A 19,068-nucleotide genomic window follows, 5' to 3' on the forward strand; every position below is an offset into this window, starting at 1 on the left:
CGAGTCTGGATAGAAGCACGGAAAATGTTCTGAAGCGATGTCGCGGCCGTAGCACATCTCTACGTAGGGCAGCCGACGACAGGAAACAAGGAGTCCTCTTATTGGTCACAGCGTGTTCTCGTCAGACTAAAGCACAAGAAATGCTTTTCAGCTGGGACTTCCGCGTAATTATATGATGCACAATATTCAGAATTTGTGATCTTAAGGTGTTACGTTGGAGCAAGGACATTCTACAAGGACGTCTGTAGAACGTCCTTGTTGAAAGGAAACTAATTCTGTTGTCAGTCCTTCTGTAGAACGTCCTTGGTTGGAGCGATGTTGGAGCGTGTTCAGTACCCCTCCCGGCAGAGGTTGTAGTCTCCTTTGGTCCAGAAGCAGATCTGTGCGAACTTGAGAGGCGTGATGCGCGTGCCCACGTTGTAGTCACGTGGTGCGCCGTCCTGGTTCACCCACTGGTGACCTGGGAACGAGAACAAGCAAATCGTTACCCTCTTTAGTACCAGGCTTCAGAAACGGCCGAAAGAGTAGAAATTGTACTCTCCAAGCTGAGGTTTGGGTTTTGGCTTATTTTTTGGGGTGTTTTTAGCCTTTTCTATTGGGCTTTCTTTTTTGATATAAAATCGATACCAGTGTAAAAAAAGAAAGCATAAAACACGCCCAAAATAAGCCAAAACCCAAACCTCAGCTTGGATCGAGAGTACAATTTCTACTCTTTCGGCTCTTTCGGGGGAGTTGGTCCGTCAAAGGAGTATTTGCCGCCTCCTAAAGGCCTGACAGAGGCTAACAAACCATTACAACCTGAATTGAGAAGTTTCATTTTTGGCGACGCTTCTGGGGAAATCAGTGTAACTGTACAACGGCATTCAAATATTCCGAAAATGTCAAAGATACTAAAGATACAAGGTTTCAAACTTTGACAAAACTACGTATACAAACCTGAAAAGACGCCGATGATTTTCCGCTGCCACTTGTGCACAGTGTCGTTCCAGTTCCGGATGTAGATACCCGCACCGGAAGTGCCGGGCTGAGCGTCACAGTGCTGGTACAGGACGTCAGCGGTGTTCTCCATCACACTGCAGTACCTGCGGAAACCGAAAGGGGGCCGTCCTTATTCAGGGTACAAGTTCAGGTGCAGGTTCTGCCATTACAACCTTTCCATGGGCATCGCAATTTAATGCTTGCTAGTTAGTACATGTATTAGCCACTACGAGGTTTTGGAAGCGGCTAGTGAGTAGAAATTGCCTCCCGAAAACTCCTTCAGCAAACCAACTCCCCTAGCATGATGTTACCTGTCTATTTGGCCAATTTATACTCTTTCCTGCCGCTTCCGAAGCCTGGTAGAGTCTAAGTTAGTATACCTATAATCTCATTTCCTTACTTGTGTACTATGACCATTTTTAATCATTATAAATAATATATAGACATTTGTTTATTCGTTATCTTAATCACTTGTCCTCACCTGTAAAGCAGCCTGTCCTCCTGGTCGTTGTCGAACCCCGTGAAATGGATCCGCCTACCGGGCGCCGTGTTAACTGCAGAACTGACGCCGATGTCCATATATGGGCGGTCTGTCGATTCTTTCAGCTCCACAACCGCGTAGTCATACCTGTAACGGGAAGGGATGTGTTTAGTTGTTTGTTTGTTTGTTTGTTTGTTTGTTTGTTTGTTTGTTTGTTTGTTTGTTAGAGACTCTGGCACAAAACTAGAAAGGTAGCATTTCCAAAGCAAATGCAAACTGTTAACCTTCACATGGTCTAGCCCAACAAACTGCTGCTTTGTTTATTCATAAGGTACTCAAGCACATTTAAACGTATGTGACCAGCCCCTCCAACTCCTGCTACATAATGTAACCTAACACCACAGGGTGTCTGCTACAGCACCCAGTTTACCATGGTGACAGCCGCCTGATCCAGGTCATTGACCTTATGTGTTTGCAACGGAAAAAGAAACAGAGCAAAAACAATGTGTTTTATAACAAACACATGCACATTTAGGCATTCCTATTCATATTTATCTTCAAACATATTAGCCAGCAGTGATGGGTTATTTTTGATAGCATGTACATTTGCCACACACGTTCCTGAACAAGACGAAGGAGGGAAATGCATGAACATCCGTTTCCGCCAGGGGGGGCTTCACTTACTTGACGGCCTCAATTTCCGGATTGTCTTCTTCGTCCACCTCACGTCGGCTGCGGCTTTTGGTCTTTCGTTTCTTTGTCTTCGTTTCTTTGTCTTTGTCGGGGCTGACGGATGGACGGACGGACGCATGGATGGATGGATTGATGGATGGAAGGGAGGATAGAGGCATGCAGGTATGGATGGAAGGCGGGAGGGTGGAAGAATGGATGGTAAACTTGCGAAGTTGGCAACGTAAAGGCAACGTAAAATGTGAAGTCCCAAGGTTTGGTCCAAGCTGCGTAGGTTTGCTTCAGTGTATGGTATGCAGACAGAGCTACGTGTTTGTATTAGGCTATCTTTGTTTTGTAACATACGGAGTTGTTCTTCATCACACATAACGTTATGTACCGTAGCAACTGTGTTGCTAAGACTTTCCAAGTCTTTATACATTAAACTAGAAGTCGTCCTCCGTAAGAAAAGCATCATCAGCGAGGACCAAACCTTGGTAAACTCTTCAGGACAGCGCTACCGCAAAAAATAAAATAATGCTTATAAATGTACAGACTTGAACAATGCGAATGGACAGTGCAGAAGCAGACAATGCTTGGCGATGTATAGAGCAGAGGCATGGAGACACACAGATGCAGCAACAACATGAGCATATGGGGATGGCAAAGGGGAGGCGAGCTTTTTGACCATCACTGAACATTCTTAGCCTCTTTCGCAGACTTGTGGGCGCTGGCGTTAATTTTTTCGGGGAGCGACGCAACTTATGCCACTGAAGGACGGTTTTCCCGCCTGCCTCACAAGTCTGTGAATGAGGCTAGAACATTCTTGTCAATCATTCATCGGAATAACCCGAACCCCTGACGGGACCACACCACATCTATCGTCTGAAAATGACGTCATGACTCACATGACGTCACTTCTCCCTGTTGCGAATCCCTGACAGTACCACACATCTATCGTCTGAAAATGACGTTATGACTCACATGACGGCCTTCTCCCTGTTCCTGATTTTCTTCCAGGCGGCGGGAATCTGCGTCTTCTTGACCTTGATCCATCTCCACTCCGAGTCCCGGTGCATGCGCATCGTCTCGTTGTAAGGCTGCGACACGATGAAGCCGATCTTCATAGACTTCCGGCCTTTCACGTACCTAGAGCATCGGACGGGGGGGTGGGGGGGGTGGCAAAGGAAGGGGGTATTAAAAGAAAGAACGTCGTAAAGCATTCATTGCATGTGTAAGTTCATGAAAAGAGCCCGGGGGGTCCACCGAACATAGAAAGAGGAAAGAAGAAACCATTTAGAAGAAGAACTGTAGCAAAGGTAAAGGACGAAGGGAAGGTGAAAGGACATTTGGACGTTCGAATGGTATTTGTTGTCTTTTGTTAGTTTGTGTTTTCTCCATTATTCGTTTTACATAAATTTAACACTAGTCTTCCTGGAGTCCGTAAGGGCAATGATGTAAATCACTGTGTGGCTAATACGAAAGGGGTGGGGTGGGGGGTCGCCTGGCTTCCATCCGGGTGATTTGTAGTATTATATAAAACATAAATGACCAAGACAAAGAACGAAATAGAATTAACCAAAAGAAAATGTGAAAGGCATACCTTTTGCCGTTGTGTATACAGTGTGCGGCCGTGAGCACGTGTTTCTCCGATATGAGCACGCCGGTACACCCCGTGGACAGCTTCACGACTGCGCTAAACGGGAAATGCGTCAGGTACTCCTCACCCAGGATGTTAAACCTGGTGTCCACACCGAAAATCTGCCGCTTCTTTCTCCTCGCCTTCTCAGCCATTTCTTTCACTTCTCTCCTGATCTCCTTTTCGGCTTCGGGTACCTCGCTCCATCTGACTTTGGTGAACACGCTGGTTCCGTTCTCAAAGAGAGTCTCGTACGAAAGGTAGTCGTTGAACTCGCTGAGAGAAGGTGTGGGGAGGGTTTTCTCGCAGTCTGGTCCGCAGGACGTGTTGTGTTCCTCCTCTACTTCCCCCGAAAAATCGGTTTCCACAACCTCTAAAACATCCTCGGTTGCAAGGTCCGGTAGAGGGCCGTTCGCCCATGTCCAAGCCCTGAGCTCGCGCGGAATGTGTTCCTCCGTTAGTCTGTTCGCGGCGTTGTCGGGTTTGTGCTGGTTGCAGCACGCCAGGCGGGCCCACAGGCACAGCAGCGCGGCGACCCACGGTCTCGGTCTCGGCAACATCTTCACTGGCGCCCGGAGACGGCGGGTACTCCACTCGGTACTACGTCAAGACGATCTGTAACGACATGAAAGAAATGTTGATATCATTGTGGTACTACTACACGTATCTCTTTTGTGAATTGACTGAAAAGGACCAAAAAGGGGGAGGGATCCTAACAAAACCGGTACTCACTCACCCACCCACTCACTCACTCACTCACTCACTCACTCACTCACTCACCCACTCACTCACTCTCTACTCCTGCTCACTTGCCGGTTTAGCGCCTGTTGTTCCCCGTTTTCCGAGGTTTAGACATGCTTGCACACCTTTGCTGAGGCTTGATGGCAGCCGCTATTTGCCTCTATCCTGTGGTACGGCGTTGAAAACTCGAGTAATTTTCACAGGGTAACTCACTATAAATGGACCTTAGTATCTACCCTAAGTACGGCCTGTGCCAGGTTACAACATCCCAGATCATTAACCACTCTTCAAAGGGCGGGGGTAAGGCATGGAAATGTCAGGGCAGATCCAGGTCGTGTAGGGTCACTGGAGGTACCTTAGACGTGAAAACGGATCCCTCTATTAATGTAAGGAACAAGGATTCACACTGTGCAACTGTCTGTCAGGTTTCAAAGTTTGCAAATGAATCTCCCGTGTCCGTTTGATATTTGAGTTACGATGAACCCACTTCACTAATCTGGAAACGTAGTACTCCTTTTTGTATGACAATAGTCCTAGATCTCACGTCAAATGTTAATGTTAAGTTACTCAAACTCCACCACCCACGCACAAAGCGAATGTCAAACATAGTTTCTCAGAGCTTGCTTAGAAACTGAACAGTCGAAAACTGCAACGTTAGTATGTCACTGGAACATATAGCAACGTTAGCATTGATACAAGTTGCAAATGTATAGCTATAGCGTTAGGTTTTCCCGCCTTTATGACGTCATGTTCAGACGATAAATCCATGAGAAGAAAAGACAATATTTATTTCTCAAATCGCGAGTGAGAAGTCGTCTATCAACACCCTTCGTCTGAACTTGGCGTCTTCTGTACAAAAGGTCTGTGTTCTTAAGATAACAGATATCGGCTGAAAGACTACGGGTCAGTGCAAGTCGCAGACACTTTATCTGTCACTAGTGTAGCGTTCTGTTGAAGGATGGACAGACCGAATCGTTTTTTGAAACCGCTAAACTGTCACTGTTACTGTTGGTACATCAAGAGCTGGGCTACGATTTTCTCTCATATTTTCAGAGATACGTTATACGTACTAGTATATAACGTTATAACGATTCTACATATTCAAAACTTTAAATTTAAAAGCACCCAAGACATATGTCTAGCTTTATGTCTAGCTTTCAGCTTCGAGTCTCAAAAAGTATTGCCATAACATGACTAAGTGAAGAAGGCGTGTGGCACAACGGTGTACCAAGTAACTTTCTGATGTGTGTACAGTGACAGAATGTCAGAGTGATTAGTACGTTCCTTGCCTCCTCCTCTGACCCGTGAGAGGTAATAGGTTTGCCCGCAACAGACGGGATACAGGCTTCATTCAAGTTCATTGTACCACAGCACAGCTGGGTTTACATAACTACATTCATACGTTACCTGATCGTACTTCATTAGTAACTTTATCAGATATACATGTTCATGTATAACAAAAGAGCTGCTTTATCTAGGCACTATCTAACTACATTCGTCCGTTACATGATCATACTTCATTAGTAACTTTATCAGATATACATGTACATGTATAACAAAAGAGCTTCTTTATGTAGACACTTGAGTTTGTATTGCTAATATCACCACCGTTTAAAGTATAAAAGAAAGTTTTATACATGTACATATATAACAAAAGACACTTCTTCCGTGGGCACTTAATGTTCTCTTTAGCTTGTATTTCTTATACCTTTGAAACAATGCAAGAAAGTGTTATGCATTTAACGTTACATAATATAACAAGAGAGGCTTTTTCCGTGGGCACTTTAGTTTGTATCGTTAGAATCAATACGTCAAATAATGCAAGAAAATGACCCCTGCCACTGCCACTATTTTTATTTAATTAAGTGGTAGACTGATACGTTGGTAAACTATACCGTTTTCTCACTCAATGAAATTTATGCTGAACGAAAAAGAGCCAATTCAGTCCTACTTGTCTTACGCCGGAACACAATACAGTCTTCACACACGTACGGTAGGGTTTGTAGTGTATATACACTGACAGTAAAGTAAGCTTTGACCGTAATTTAAGGTTTACTTGTTCTTAACTACTGTACTGTTCAGAAGGGCTCGTACAAAGAGCCTTCAGTGCACAGCGCAGTGGAGAGAGCCTCTGTGGATACAGACTGTTGTTTCTGGGAGAGACAAGACGCGACAGGGAACAAACAGCAAGGAAAACACAAGGACGCGTTCGTTCCGGAAACAAAGCGTATTTTAGGCGTCTGAAGTCATATATGAAACTAACATTCGTGACTGCGATACATAAAGTAGTGACCCTTGGTACAAACTTGTATCCTCTCTCCCTCTCTCTCTCTCTCCCTCTCTCTCTCTCCCTGCCTCTCTCTGTGTATGTGTCTGTCTCTCTTCCTCTCTCTCTTTCGCTCTCTCTCCCTCTCTCTCTCACTATCTTCCTCCCTCCTCTTCTCTCTCTCTCACTAGGTCTCTTTCTACGATCCTTTCTTGCTTTCTTCCTTGTGTGGAGCCAGCAACTACGCCAGACTTTTCTGCTGAAAGCTGCCAAACCATCACTAACTGAATTTTCCCCTTGTTGTACTCAACACACATTACGGTAACAGTGTGGCCACTGACATTTGGTGCAGGGTAACGTTACTGATGTTAAACCCGTTCCAAGACTTTCTTATCAAACGACATTCCCCCCATTTACGTTCCTGAGATAACTCGTGCGTCATGCTAGCCGAGCTTTGTGGTTTGACCTGTTTGACCTTCGTGGTTACCCATGTCTTAGTGAGCTGTTGTTTCAGTATTAAAATCCTGACTGACTGCCAGAATCTACCTTGTCATAAGTGTCTTGAACATCAACGGTACAGCAAAATCCTGTCCATGCCTTCTACTCTAGCCCTTGAGTTACAAACTATGGGCAATGGTTAGCTATGTAAAACACGTTTCTTCGTCTTTTCGTTGTGTTATCTTTGAATATCAATTCCTAAGATGTTGCACATGATCTAGTTTGATATCGTGTGCGTATGTTTCCTGGTTCGTGCGTCATTCGACGTCCAAGAAACGTTTGACCTTGAGTTTGCTATGCCCAGCTTCGATAGAACACCAGCTGATATTGTCAATGTCAAATGTTAGTCAAAGCGAGTCTGGTGGCAGGTGTAACAGCTCGAGTCATCCCCCGACCAGACTGTACCTGGGTATAATTTGACAGAGGGTACATTTTGCCGTGTCACACCGGATTGGACGCCAACTACAAGAAAATCATCACACTATAGAGCATGAGAGCTTAGCTTTTTTGTAGGTTGTCTGAGAACGGGAATAGACCGTTCCATAAGCCACGCCCCCTTAGCAACGCCCTAGCAACTCGAAATAGAACAGGGGGTTCGATGCGTTCGATCAGGATCGGTCTATTCCGAGATTGTGACACCGGGAGGTCGTTGACCTTTGCTCCCGAGGGTGTTCGAATTTGTCCGTCGCGTCGGATGTCGGAAATTCCCGACGAGATGGACATTGCGTCCGAAATGCTCCGACGTCCCCCGACGCCGATTTGTTATACCCTGAAGGAAAGCTGTGGAAAGTCATTGGCATAGTTACGATACCGAATCCAGCAAATGCTCCATGACTGCTCTAAAGAATCCATTTGGCCTATATGACAATACCATTTTCTCTCTGGTTCTACAATACAGTTACGACAGAAAACATATTGCATTCAACCACAGTATGTCACAATGTTCTCTATCTAGCGCGATGCCTTCTAAATCAGGACATGACATACAAAAGCTGGAAGTTCTGCTGGCTGCAGTACCAGGAAATGCTGATAAGAGGCCCAAAATCGACCTTGACCTTTATTTGTCCTCTCAAGACCTACCAACATAACTAGTATCATCACAGTCCAGCCAAACCAAAATATACGGAAACTCAGACACACAGATAGACATCATTGCCAGTTTTAACAGGTGGAACAAGGAAAAACTCACAGTTTCAGACAACCTATGATAAAAAGAGAGCAAAGAAAAATGTCACACGCATCACTGATGTAATGATATCTAACGAACTAACGTGTTATTTCCGAACGGTGTCTGCAACCATTTAAAACCATTAAAGCCATTACTGCCAGTTTCAACAAGAGTTGCTCCCAAAGGTGGTCACAAGGCAATGACTCACTCCTGACTCACTCCCATCTGGGAAGGTAATTTCCAGGGTCCTTGCCATTTGAAATGTACAATGTCATATATCACAGAAAGGCAAACTTTAAGTGCATTAGATCTATATTAAACGTTCCGTCAACACCGAGAAAGTTGTGGCGAATACAATGTACATACAGAATACAGAGTTTTAGGATTAGGCTTTTTGAAGGCCAGGTTGGAGCTTGCGTTTTTTCACTAATATGATGAGTTTCACTATTTTGATGATGCTGTCGTAATTAGAATTGAATACATCTGCTTTTCATATGACATCGACCATTCAGCAATATGGCATCGACCGTTTCAAATGACAACGACCTGTTTACAAGAGTGAAACGCCCATCTGTGAAACTTCTCTAGTTGTTACGGAACAGTTTAGAACAGCAGGCGAGTACCTGGCATACCCTGTGTCGGACCTAACATGTCCATAAGTCAACATGTTGACTGGTACGTGATGACAAGGTCGGGCAATGTCCCCTCCCCTTTCTACCCTCTCGTCTCTCCTGTCAGAGGAAATGTTAAAGTTGAGTCTGTACTGCTTTCTCCTGTACACGTCTTTGCGTTAAATCATTTTGATAGATTTTTAAGTGTTTCCCCATTGAATCGCAAAGTTGTTCATTTATAACCACCTGTTTAACAAGAGCCGACGTTTCGATGACCGTCTGTTATCTTGATCAGGGCAATTATGACATATTCACCAACCTGATAAAATTATTCACGGATGTTGTCATATTTCATACAGCAAACTTACAGTGATGCAAAACGTTGAAGGAGAGAGAACCCCGAGCTTACAAACTCCAAGACAACGTGATAAAATTCTTACTTACGCTTTGAAGTGATTGGTCATTAATTATCATGATGAAGGCGACAGTGGTCGTTGAAAATTTGATCTCTGTGTAATCCTTGTGTTGGAATAAAGTTCAACATTTTACTATGAGTACTACCAACACAGATGAACTTTTATGATAAGATAATGTACTTAAGATTTTATCAGTTGTTCGAGTTCCGCTTAAAGGACCGTTGCACAAAAGTCAAACAACCTTTGTCAGTTTGTGTGACATCTCCCAGCAAAGTCCATGTAACAACAGAACCTGTCAAACATATCCTCCCACGGACGACCGCATCGGAACCAGAACTTTGACCGCATCAGAACGTGACCTCTGTGACGGCACACCCTACCCGCTGACAGACATGTTACACGCTGGTCGGTCACGGTTCATACAAAAACTAACACGATTAGCCATATTAGCTTTCTCTGATCCTTCTTAGCCACGCTTGACTCGACCTAGCCATATCATATGACCATCAATGTGCCCTTGAACATTATAAGTCAATTTATCTGGCCTCTACCAGGCTTTGGAAGCGGCTGGAAAGAGTAGAAATGGACCAAATAGATAGGTAACATGCCAAGGGAGTTGGTCTGCTAAAGGAGTACATTTTCGGGAGCGGCAAACTGTGGTCTTTAACGGACCAACTCCCCGGGCATGGTGTCTGTCTATTTGGCCAATTTCTACTCTTTCCAGCCGCTCCCAAGCCTGGTAGAGGCTAACCTTATCGAACATCAACGCTGATGTTCATCAAACTAGAGAGTACAGTTTGTCCTTCAGTCATGACTTAAGTCACGTCTTCGCGCGTACCATGCTTCGTGTCAAGCCTTAAGACATCCTGGGAGGTTGACGTCGCCTAAGGGTTAAGACTCAAGTCGATAAATGACTTGTGACACGTCTTGGGTCTTGTAACACATCTGCTGAAAGTAGTAAACGTCAACTTCGAAAAAAAGCTTAGCCATACAGAAACCACACGGAGCATCACTAGCATCTACCAGGCTTCGGGGGGCGGCTGGAAAGAGTAGAAATTGGCCAAATAGAGAGATAACATGCCAGGGGAGTTGGTCCTACTACAGTTTGTCACAAACTGTCGGAACAACTCCCTTGGCATGTTATCTCTCTATTTGGTCATTTTCTACTCTTTAAAATCGCCTCCCAAAGCCTGGTAGAGGCTACAGCATCACGACAATGCGTCAAATGGTTAAGAAGACGTTTTCCGCTTTACTCGATATTGTGACTACACAATTTCTCATTTCTGTGGATTTGAAAGCCCGTTTCCTAAATCTGTTTTGTCTAAGCTGGTGGAACCCAGCGTGTGGAATTGTGATAGAACCTTGGGGGTTTGGAGGATAACAATCAAGCAAGGCCAAGTTCGCGCCCTCCTGTGTCGTTAGCCTGTCGTTAATGCCAATTTGGCTCAAAAGATGTTTTTATGTAACGGAATATCATACAGTAACTGCAAGTGACACTCACAGGGCCTCAGCGGACAAGGACATTTTCCTTTTTCAGTTTGTGGTCGGTTTTTAGCCTCTACCAGGTTTCAGAAGCGACTGGAAAGAGTAGAAATTTGCCAAATAGACAGATAACATGACAGGGGAGTCCAGCAATCTTCATGATAGTCGCAACAGAACGCCATGTACAGAACTAAAACATTACAAGTCGTCGCTTGTGTTACGTACACGTGGAGTTTGCAGTTGTTTAGACTATAAGAGCAGATGTAAAATCTCTTATATTCACAGGACGCCCGCTGTTAGACACTTGACACCAACTACCTGTTGGACAAGAACAATTACTGCCAATATAGTGTGACAACCAAACTCACATACCTTGAAAAAACTTCAGCTTCACCTGGATTCAATGAGCTGAAACAAACTCAGCAAGCGTTCTTTCCTAGAACTATCGTAGAGTGAAAATTGCTGTCACCAAGTACAGTTAAGACATCATCACTAGTGCACTAGATAGCTTTCGACAACGTTTACAGTTAGATGTACAAAGGTTAGGTATAACAGGTTGTTAGGTGCAACATACACATGTAGCCAGCTGCCGTCGCGCCGCGTGCCTGCGAAGCTGGTGTGCTACGCCGAAGGGCGGTTATACCTATTTACAGACTAAGCCCCGGCAGCAAAGACTAAACATGAGAATGTATATACATGGTATCACCCACCTACCCGATCAGTTCCACTACTGCCCTGCAAATGACTAGCGTCTAACTCATATAGTTTGGAAACTCCCCGGTCCTTTGTCCCAGCTGCAAGGTTTGGTGTTTAGCCCACACACGTCTGCCGTGTCACCTGGCTTCCATTGCGCGTCGACAATGAACTTCCCTCGTGCCAAATGTAATTTCCTTCCGTCGGGCCGGCATGCGGGCACAGACCGTCGCCTGTGGGCGGTGATGGACGTTCTGGGATATTCCATGAAAATACTTCCATCGGGGGTGGGTGGGTGGGCTGTAGAATATCATAGGCATGCTTTATGGTATCCAGAACCACGCCTATCTCAAGTTCTATGCCTCAACGGGTTGGGGTCAGGATCAGGGAAGACCCCAGAGGTCCATAGCCTCTACCAGGCTTCAGTGGCGGATGGCAAGAGTAGAAATTGGCCAAATAGACAGATAACATGTAGGGCAATCTGGTCCGCTAAAGGAGTACAGTTTCGGAGAGGCAAACTGTTCTTTAGCAACTCCTCTGGCATGTTATCTGTCGAGTTGAACAATTTCTGCTTTTCCCAGTCGCCTCTGAAGCCTTGTAGAGGCTAAGCGGTCCACAGTCCACATGGTCGTAGTCGTTCAAGACACCCCCTCCCCCTGGCCGGTGTCTATGTTCAGTATATTTACGAAGGGTGGTTATTTCAGTCCTCAGCAATCACAGAAACACGGGCTAATTAGGGGGATTCAAACAGTTTCTCTGCCTAATCGGGCAATATAGTGATGGACTATGGGGTCTTCGGTTTCAACAGGCGACAGTTGTCTGATAGAACGATCTATGAAGAAGAACTCACCGGAACTCTTTTAGTATGATTTTAACAAGAGATGACACAAAAAGATTTTCAGATGATGTAAAGGCTACGTACAAGAAAAATCTGAGGAAAAAAGTCCTTAAAACAAACAACGCGCCAAATTTAGAACGACTAATAAGTTGGTGATTTGGGCGGGAAGAAGTATTGTCTAGCCCTAGACTAGAGTCATTTCAAACAGAACAGCATGGGCCGATAGACACTGTGGAACTTTTCTATCTGTTCATTTAGCGTTCAAATTTTAACTTTGGTTGAACACCGCATACAATGTAGTAGTCATCCAACCGTTTATATATGCATAAAGTTGAAATGAACCTAAGAACAAACTAACAAAACACGACAGTACACAGCGAGCAAAGCTGAAGTCATCTGACACTGGTTTACAAATAGGCACGGTTGTCTTGTTTTCTAACCACACTGGCACCGCGGTCACACAGTAGCAGCAGCATAGATACGATCAGTCTTTTCCCCTTAAACGTAGCTGAGCCTATTGTCGCATTTTACGGACTTACAGAACTGAATCTGACATTTTTATCACAATGCCAGACCAGTCAAACTAGTCAGTTTGTGTGGGTAGGTACAGGAAGAACAACTACAAGGTTAACAACCACAAAAATGCCCACTCGTCTTGGTTTGGCCCTCCAAAGGAAAACGTGGTCGCCCTAAGAAATTTCCTGTTATGGTACCAGCATTTTTGATAGACACATCTATAGTACGTTCCAATCAAAGCTTTAGGCTCCAGCCCGAGACTTCAGTTTATTCTTGGCATGTTTTTAGGCGTTTTTGTCGGGCTTTCTTTTTTTACTGGAATTTTTCAGGGCTGACGCAAAAAAAATTCAGTACAAAAAATAAAGTCTGATAAATGGAAAGTTTAGTGCAAATGCATGCCCGAAAAACAACTTGTACGAAAAAAAAGGAAATACGATGATATAAGAGACTACGTCCAACATTATTCTAAGTTCTACAACATAAAACGCCTAAAAATGAGCAAAAAACCAGTCGAAGCCCAAACCTCTGCTTGGAGAGTACTCATCTACCGTCATGCGCAGCTATGTTCCTCCTTCATCCCGGTATTTCCGCTGACCAGCTAAAATTACACCTTCTGAACAGTACCCCACTCTCTGACCTCCTTTCTACCTCCCCAGTCCTAATACACCACTTGAACCTGTAAGGGCTTCAACAGTAAGCCAGGCTGAGCGATAAGTTCTACAAGTAGTACAGACGTCCGTCCCTGACCGATTCAGCCAATTAGCTACATGTAGCAGTAAGTAAAGCGCGACGCCCTTGTTTTCTTACCCGCATTGTCGTCTTTCAGCGTACGCCAGCCGCTTGGCGTTGCAATATGACATGAAGCGCTTCTTGTATATAGCAAGAGCTTGTTCCAATGAATTCTCAAATTTCTTCCCCATCAAATTTGTGAATCAAAAGTGTAACGATACCTGATCCTGGTCATAACCAGAAGCAAGCGCATTGAAACAGAACAAATCGTCGGTAACCTCAGCCGAAGTGCTATCCCACTCTTTTGCGTCCATCAACACAGCCAGAGAAACAGCATTAGCACTATTACTATTCGTTTCAAGCAAACTTAAGACTTAAAAACAACGACACTTAAAAACAGAAGATGTTCAACATTTACCTGTTCCAAGCGAAGTTTTGGTTCTCCTAGACGCGAAAGATTTCCACTGGTCCGTCAGAAGTCCAGTATGGCACACATCCCTACAGAACCTGTTACTGTTGTTTCCAGTCCGGCCCACTGACTGAGCATTTCTGCTCACATCTCTGATTACTACTCAAAATAGGCGGGGTCCTGTCAGCAACTCAGGGCTCGTCTCTGAAGCTAGGAGTTTCTTTTCAAACATAATCGTCCCTATTTTAAACTTGATGTTATGTCCGTTCAATTCATAAAGATTCGGGGCTCTAGAACTGCAACGTTACTCCTTTAGCAGACTAACACCATTGGCACTATTTGGCGAATTTCTACTCTTTCCAGCCGCTTCTGAAGCCTGGAAGAGGTCTGAAGCAAAGTTACCTTTGCTACTCTTTCAAAGACGAACAGTACGAAACAAGGCGTTATGTGACTCATGTCACTATTACAATCTAGCCAGGTTGTTTAGGCAAAGCGTGTCAACTTACCGAACACAAGGGACATAAAAACTCTTTTTCAACCCAAGCTTGACCGCCGAAGCTGCAGTGAAAGGCTCCATTCTCTAGGGGTCGCACCTGAGGTCAGGTTCACCAAGAGTCATGCTTGACACCTTTCTCTTTCAAAGTATAGTTTAGGTTTCACTAATTAGAGCACCTCTGTATACAAAACAAGACCTTTGTCCTAGTACATTTGATAGATGATCTTGTGACCTCTACTTTCACCCCACACTCGCGAAAAGCAAAGAACCCTGGTTCTACTTGACAGTGATCGAACGCGTCGAACCCCCTGTTCTATTTCGAACACAGCTGTGTCAAAATCGGCGCGGGAAATTTAAAAACAGCAACCTGAGTTGATGACATCTTGTTTTAGCAGTGAGACTGAATTTGTGACATCGGATGCACTTTCAAGATCTTTCAAGTTACTCAAAGACGTTCTGCTATTCTTGTAGCCGTTTATAAAGCCATCATTATTGTCTTTTATCCACGTTCGCGTTTCTATTTTGACGAAGGTGTTCGAAATGGAACATGTTCGAGGGGTTCGAAGTGTTCGATCTGGAACGGTCTATTCATGTATTGGGGAAGGAAAAGTAAAATGGTACAATTTTTCTGACAGATTCGTTTGGAAACTACGCGTGAACGTTTGGGACGATCCCTTAGCTCGTCACACACGGTGACGTCATAGCGGTTTATTTTAGGAGAAAGTTAGTCGGGAGTTGCTAATGGGAGAGTCAACAAGTATGGGGTAAAGAAAGCAGCGTCAGGATCCGGGAATCCGGGAAATGTTGCGGGTAAAGCCCGCAAAAATTTCCTGGTCTTTCAGCAGCGAGTATAAACAGAAAATGTAGCAGACTCTGATTCCAGGTGCACAACTGACAGTTACAACCGAAGATTACAGAGAAAGGAGGGACCTAGGCGAACAAAAAGATCTAGAAGATACACATAAGTCAATTACTAACTCTTTCATTATCATCATCATCATCTTTCTTTCTTTGCCGATTGTACAAATGAAGACATCTATTAGCCACCAATGTTGACAATAAGGTATTTGAAAATGATATTTTAGACCCTATTTTTGTCGACTTCTACGTAGCTACCATCCTAACCCCCTTTAGGAAGCTAGGCCTAGTAGAGGCTATCAAATAAGGTCCGCTGAGCTACTAAGGCTGTACGGGACAGACATTAGCGATGGGACACAAATTGCAAGTTCAACACCGTTGATGACAAGTTCAACACTAGGAGATGTAGCTAATAACAATACAAACACGTGCAGGGCGAGTCTACGGCGGACATGTACGGGTTTGGGCAAAACTGGGACGAACCGGGAAGAATTCCGAAAATGTTGATGGGGAAAATTCCTCAACGCGGTGAAGGGAACACGCAGGTACACACAGGGACAGGGAGGAGCACCTGTTATACGCTGTAGACCTCTACCAGGCTTCAGAAGCGGCTGGAAGGAGTAGAAATTGGTCAAATAGATAACATATTGCTACGAGCGTAGGGGTAGGGCCCGCTAAAGGAGTAGTTTGCCGCTCTAACTGACTAACTCCCCTGATATGTTACCTGTCTACTTGGCCAATGCCTACACCTTGCAGCCGCTTTTGAAGCCTGGTAGAGGCTACGCTGTAGTTCATAGACTGTTGACCAAGAGAACAGCATGGATCGAGCGCACAGCTCCCTCAAGCTTGCACGAACGCCTATAACCTGCAGTTCCAAGGGAAGTCGTTAGTCCAACAATAGCTTCCTCCCCCAACCAAAAACCAGAAAACCACCGACCGACCGACCCACAGACCAACCAACCAACAAGTGACACTGTCGGACTGTCCGCTGATTTCTTATCCCACCCTTACACACAATGTACTGGATTCGCGGTTACTGATCACCACTAGGCGATACCAATCGGCCGCCATGTCAGCGCACTAGACAGTGAAGTTCGCCAGACTCGCCAGACCGACTGCCCTAGTCTGTCCTGACGCCATGCTCGGTGCTTCTGGACAAGTATCTGATGCCGACAGATCCTAACGTTAGACTTCCCTCCATGTAAACATCATACATGCCTGGGGGATGAGGTAGTGTGTGTTCGAAGTTACGTAATTCTCTCCCGGATGCGATTTCGACGCCACTTCAGGGCGGCAAAAACTCTATATATTTTAGATAAGGAAATCTGTCGGATGTTGACGTCTTCTGCCATTTCTTAGCACATTTTCGTCATCATTTTATTTGAAGTGTTTGAAATAAGCCCAAATTTTAAAGCTACGTGAGGAGTCCCTTTATTTCTTGGTGCCACCAAATAATAGCTAGAACCAGCCTAGAACCCCATATGTTAGCATCTACTAGCTTCGGGAAGCGGTTGGAAAGTGTAGAAATTGGCCAAATTGACAGCTACTAGTAATGTGATAGTTGGTCCGCGCTAAGAACAGTTTGAACACCTTGCCGAAGCCTGGTAGAGGCTACCATACGGGGTTAACGTTCTAGGCTAGCATGGGTACCATCCGGATTTTGCTCTGCTACGTTTTTTTTCTATAGCGTCGCGAAGCAAAATCCGGATGGTACCCACTACCCAGGCTAGTTGTAGGCTGAAGTTTCTTTTCTTGGTTTCCAGTTGCCCCGCGGTCTGGTCTGTACTATGTAGGTCACATCTCGGCTGCCATACCTGCAGGTTTACATGTAAACACACCCGGAGTCGGCAAACATTCCCCTACTCCAGACGGACACAGCTCATCAGCGCGTCTGAAATACTACTCAACATAACTACACCAAATTGGCAGGTGTTGAATGGCTTCTTTCTTTCTTTCTTTCTTTCTTTCTTTCTTTCTTTCTTTCTTTCTTTCTTTCTTTCTTTCTTTCTTTCTTTCTAATCTATCTATCCGTTGCACTCATTTCTGCTTTCCTTACACTTTCAGAACCATGGTTGGAATTTTTTTTCGGGCTTCCTTATATTTGTGCTGGGATTTTTTTTCTCCGGCAAATGGTACTGTAACTGTCTGACAAATGGATAGATCTACTGCCTGGCCAATTTGATATTGTCTTTGCAGCCTCCAAAATATCTGCTTGGAGATTAGCTTTAGGTTGCTACCACCGGGGGATGGTACCTAGCAGAAGATAATGATTGACGGACCAGTGACACCTGACCGGAAGACGTCCATCAGGCGAGGGGGGTTCTCAGCCGGACGCCGCTCGGGTGGACGGGGGAGGGGCGCCGTGAGTCAGCCTCCCGTGCAGGCCTCCGGGCAGGTGGGAGTTTTCTGCGTTTTGTAGAATTTTTAACGCGTTCTTTTCCCGGCCATCCTACAACCATGCTAGCCTCTACCAGGCTTCTGGAGGCGGCTGAAAGAGTAGAAATCGGCCAAATACTAGAGAGATAACATGCCAGGGGAGTTGGTCTGGTGGAGAGAACAGTTTGCCGAAACTCCTCTGGCATGCTATCTCTCCATTTGGCCAATTTCCACTCTTTCCAGCCGCCACCCGAAGCCTGGTAGAGGCTAGAACCAGCAGCCCAGAGAAGGTTTGTACCCGCCACGCGACGATGCATTGGGTGGCTGGTCGTAGTATATCCGGCCGCCAAAAGAACGTGTTCAAAATTCTACAAAACGCAGTATCCAACTCCCACCCGCCCGGAGGCCTGCACAGGAGGCTAGTGAGTCACCGGGATCGTGCCGGGCACGGCCTAGGTCAGACTGGAACCGCTGCTGACCGGGAATCTCAAACATCTTAATGACTTTTGTAGAAAACACGTGGGAGAATAAACATCTCACGGTACGTGCGTCCCACAAGTAGGAAACACTTCGGGCTGCCCTGGAAACGGTTCTGACAAAGTAATGCACCCCAGTACAGTCAAGGTCAAGTGTGGGAAACCGCGTAACAAGTACCTGTTAAACTACAGATTGACCTGACCATGACACGGCCTTCCATGTGCATGACATTTTACTAGATATACTGTAACATTTCTGCAACACGTATAGATCGAAAAGTTACTGTGAGATTTTTCTCTTGCCATTGCCAAAACCACGCTCATTTCTTGTTAACACTGCAGAGTTTTTTGTGTATAAAGTCATAAATGAACTTATATTTACCTCAGTTCACCACAGACTAAAACAAGGCTCATTGCAAGTCACTGAAATGTTTGTGGGTTCCGCTACGTTCATTCTGACGACAGGTGTCTGTTCGCATTTGTCTTGTGTCCAAACCAATTTGCGAATGATTTTTGAGTGTCTGATACGGAGGTTGACCTTTCGTCTCTGCATGTAATGACCAGAGATGCCGACAAGGCATTGGCAGACATGGAGAAACAGGTGTATGGAGCTAGCCTACGCACCTCGTACCCAAAGTGCCTCGTACAGCCATCTTTGGTTAAGAAGGCAAGACCCAATACTAACTTGTCGGTAGAATGTGAAATAATTTCCCTGTACAGCAAAGATG

At 45.1% G+C, this 19,068-nt stretch overlaps 1 protein-coding gene across 5 annotated transcripts in view; it reads right to left on the minus strand.

The window, feature by feature from the left end:
- Positions 1–210: 210 nt before the first annotated feature.
- LOC109488110 (serine protease 23-like) overlaps positions 211–19,068 on the minus strand; it is a 164,901-nt gene continuing 146,043 nt past the window's right edge. For 3 of the 5 annotated variants that reach the window (XM_019792272.1, XM_019792273.1, XM_019792271.1), the window contains 6 exons: positions 3,732–4,382; positions 3,113–3,277; positions 2,144–2,245; positions 1,460–1,606; positions 937–1,082; positions 211–460 (listed from right to left, as the gene is read on the minus strand). In XM_019792272.1, coding sequence (XP_019647831.1) covers positions 330–460; positions 937–1,082; positions 1,460–1,606; positions 2,144–2,245; positions 3,113–3,277; positions 3,732–4,327 — 1,287 coding nt within the window. In that variant the 5' untranslated portion in view covers positions 4,328–4,382 and the 3' untranslated portion in view covers positions 211–329. Of the gene's footprint in view, positions 461–936; positions 1,083–1,459; positions 1,607–2,143; positions 2,246–3,112; positions 3,278–3,731; positions 4,383–14,143; positions 14,260–19,068 lie in introns of those variants that run through there. The other 2 variants (XM_019792270.1, XM_019792274.1) reach the window with 2 other exon arrangements.

Source organism: Branchiostoma belcheri, unplaced genomic scaffold (assembly GCF_001625305.1).
Source record: "Branchiostoma belcheri isolate BF01 breed outbred unplaced genomic scaffold, Haploidv18h27 scaffold91, whole genome shotgun sequence".
Classification (NCBI taxonomy): Eukaryota; Metazoa; Chordata; class Leptocardii; order Amphioxiformes; family Branchiostomatidae; genus Branchiostoma; species Branchiostoma belcheri.